Source organism: Rhinopithecus bieti, unplaced genomic scaffold, assembly GCF_001698545.2.
Source record: "Rhinopithecus bieti isolate Rb0 unplaced genomic scaffold, ASM169854v2 scaffold_1037, whole genome shotgun sequence".
Lineage (NCBI taxonomy): Eukaryota > Metazoa > Chordata > Mammalia > Primates > Cercopithecidae > Rhinopithecus > Rhinopithecus bieti.
This window is the reverse complement of record NW_016803268.1, coordinates 859,600-863,059: the sequence shown is the minus strand read 5'-3', so window position 1 is coordinate 863,059 and position 3,460 is coordinate 859,600. Positions and strand designations below refer to the sequence as shown.

At 53.7% G+C, this 3,460-nt stretch overlaps 1 protein-coding gene across 1 annotated transcript in view; it reads left to right on the top strand.

Moving 5' to 3' along the window:
* Positions 1–988: 988 nt before the first annotated feature.
* LOC108529005 (collagen alpha-1(I) chain) overlaps positions 989–3,460 on the top strand; it is a 10,433-nt gene continuing 7,961 nt past the window's right edge. Inside the window, exon 1 of the mRNA XM_017871037.1 lies at positions 989–1,142. Within this exon, the coding sequence (XP_017726526.1) occupies positions 989–1,142 (154 nt within the window). The remainder of the gene's footprint in view (positions 1,143–3,460) is intronic.

Sequence of the window (3,460 nt, the reverse complement as noted above, 5' to 3'; positions counted from 1 at the left end):
AAAAAAAAAAAAAAAAAAAAAAAAAAATTTAGCCAGGCATGGTGGCGCATGCCAATAATCCCAGCTCCTTGGGAGGCTGAAATAGGAGAATTGCTTGAACCCCGGAGGAGGAGGTTGCAGTGCCCCGAGATCGCAACACTGCACTCCAGCCTGGAGAGCAAGACTCTGAGACTCTGTATCAAAAGAAAAAAGAAAGAAAGAAAAGTAACAACATATGCTGGCAAGGTTGTGGAGAAAAAGGAACACTTTTACACTGTTGGTGGGAGTGTATTAAATTAGTTCAACCATTGTGGCAGACAGTGTGGCAATTCCTTAAAGATTTAGAATCAGAAATTCCATTTGACTAGCAATCCCATTACTGGGTATATACCCAAAGGAATGTAAACCATTTTATTATAAAGATACATGTACACGTATGTTCAAAACGTTGGATTTTAAAGTAAAAACTCAGGGACAGCACGACCCCCAGCAGATTAAGTGGGTGAAAAGAGCCAGGAACTGGAAAGCGGATGGGAAGGCACAGAGCTGAGGTCAAGTGTCAAGCACCTCGCCGGGATATGCCGCTGAGCACAGTTCTCCAGCCACTGCTCAAGTCCCTCTTGAAATGGGCAGGACAGAGAGGGCGCGGCCACTGTTGCTGCGGTTCATTTCTTTTTTCTTTTCTTTTTTTTTTTTTTTTGAGGTGGTTTCGCTCTGTCGCCCGGACTGGAGTGCAGTGGTCAGATCTCAGCTCACTGCAAGCTCCGCCTCCCGGGTTTACGCCATTCTCCTGCCTCAGCCTCCCGAGTAGCTGGGACTACAGGCGCCCGCCACCTCGCCCGGCTAGTTTTTTGTATTTTTTAGTAGAGACGGGGTTTCACCGTGTTAGCCAGGAAGGTCTCGATCTCCTGACCTCGTGATCCGCCCGTCTCGGCCTCCCAAAGTGTTGGGATTACAGGCTTGAGCCACCGCGCCCGGCCTACTGCGGTTCATTTCTTAGGCCTGCGTCATGGCTATGGCCCTTAGCTGGGTGGGTGTGGGCTGTGTCTATGACGCCACCGAGGCCGTGGGTGTCGCTGGGGCCCCTCAGAATAGGTGGATCCCGTGGCACTTTTCTGAAGCGAGCGGTGGTCCCATCTGGCTCTTTGCTCCGACCCTCACAGGTGCCCATACATGTCTGCCAGCCGGGTGAAGCTACCTAAATCTTTGTTTTTTTTTGAGACTGAATCTCGCCCAGGCTGGAGTGCAGTGGTGGGGCTCACTGCAACCTCTGTCTCCCAGGTTCAAGTAATTCTCCCGCCTCAGCCTCCCAAGTAGCTGGATTACAGGCGTGCACCACCACGCCCAGTCAATTTTTGTATTTTTAGTAGAGACAGGATTTCACCATGTTGGCCAGGCTGGTCTTGAACTCCTGACCTCGTGATCCGTCTGCCTCGGCCTCCCAAAGTGCTGGGATTACAGGAGTAAGCTGCCGTGCCCGGCCTTGTTTGTTTGTTTAAAGAAGTCTTGCTCTGTTGCCCGGGCTGGAGTGCAATGGCCTGATCTCGGCTCACTGCAACCTTCTCCTCCCAGGTTCAAGTGATTCTCATGCCTCAGCCTCCAGAGTAGCTGGGATTATAGGCACGTGCCATCATGCCTGGCAATTTTTTTTTTTTTTTCTGTATTTTCAGTAGAGACGGCGTTTCACCATGTTACCCAGGCTGGTCTTGAACTCCTGTCCTCAGGTGATCTGCTCACCTCGACCTCTCAAAGCACTGAAATTACAGGCATGAGCCACCATGCCCAGACAACATTCTTCTAAATCTAATAACCCGATTTGTCTCCTCTCGCCTTCAGGTCATCAAACTCCAGGTGGTCCTCAGTGAGGGATAGGTCCTGTCAATATTCAAGAGCCACCCTTCTACAGGGGACCCCTGGACTGCCCATCAGGGGGACAGGATAGAGGCAAAATCCTGCCCATCTCCCTGGATACTGCTCCCTGGCTGGGCTCTGCTTTCAGTAACCCATGGAGCCAACCCTGCCCTGACAACAAGAGGCCGAGACTCTCAGAACCACCACCGCCCCCTGTCAGCAGGCAGCAGTTACAGAAGACTGACCTTTGTCCATTTTCCCTCAAGAATTGGGGTCTTGGACTCCTGTGGGAGGAACTGTTAGTGTGGGTAGCTAGGGGGTATGGCAGAAGAGGGCTCCGCACCACCACACACAGGCAACAGGAGTGCTGACCCTCGTCAGGTGATGGTCAGGTAGTTGTTAACTGTCTCTGTAAAGTAATAATTGGTCACAGCCAGCGCCAGGGCAAGACACCCTCCTATTAGACAGAAAACAGCTGAGGCTGGTAATCAGCAGCTTCCCAAGAAGATCTCAGGAGCTGGGTGAGGGGGAGAAGTAACGCAAGACCCTGCATTGTGTCACTGTATCAAACCCCAAGTCAGAAGGTCAAACCACACACTTGCCTTTCAAGTCGCCCTCCTGGCCTTCTTCCAGGCATACTTTCCTTCCTGCTTTAAAGCTTTTTAATAAACTTCACTTCTGCGCTGACGTGTGCCTCGGTCTCTCCCTCTGCCTTATGCCCCGCGGTTGAATTCTTTCTTCTAAGGAGGCAAGAACTGAGGTTGCTGCAGACCCGGACAGATTCATCACCAGTGACACGCCAGCATCCCCTTGTGCCCCGAGGCCCCCTGCCTGCAGCACCTTCCTTCCTACCGAACTCCTTCTCATCCCTCAATGCCCAAGGTCAACGCTGCCCCCTCCTGGAGCCTCCTTGCCACCTCGGCCAGAAGCCCTCCCTCCTGTTGACTGTGGCGCCTGCTCTCCCTTTCCAGATCCCGCCCCCTGGGAGGGCGTGGGTGTGGCTTAACACCTGCACAGGCCCCATGCACGTCAGGGAGGTCCTGGAGGGAGGGTGGAGGAGGCTGGAAGGAGGAGGACTCTTTCTTTTGAGTAGGCAGGGTGGGGAGTGGGGGTTGCTGACCAGCCCAGAGACGGGCTGGGGAACCCGTTCCTGTCTGTGGTGGGAGCAGGCCCGGTGCCTCTGCTCTCCTCTCGACTGTGGGTGGCTGTGCAGGTGCAGGCACCATCTGTGCCAAGGCTTGGAACTTTTGCTAAAGATTAGACGTCTGAGGCCGGGCGCGGTGGTTCACGCCTGTAATCCCAGCACTGTGGGAGGCCGAGGCGGGCAGATCACGAGGTCAGGAGATTGAGACCATCCTGGCTAACACAGTGAAACCCCGTCTCTACTAAAAAATACAAAAAAACGGCCGGGCGCGGTGGCTCAAGCCTGTAATCCCAGCACTTTGGGAGGCCGAGACGGGCGGATCATGAGGTCAGGAGATCGAGACCATCCTGGCTAATACGGTGAAACCCCGTCTCTACTAAAAAATACAAAAAACTAGCCGGGCGACGAGGCGGGCGCCTGTAGTCCCAGCTACTCGGGAGGCTGAGACAGGAGAATGGCGTGAACCCGGGAGGCGGAGCTTGCAGT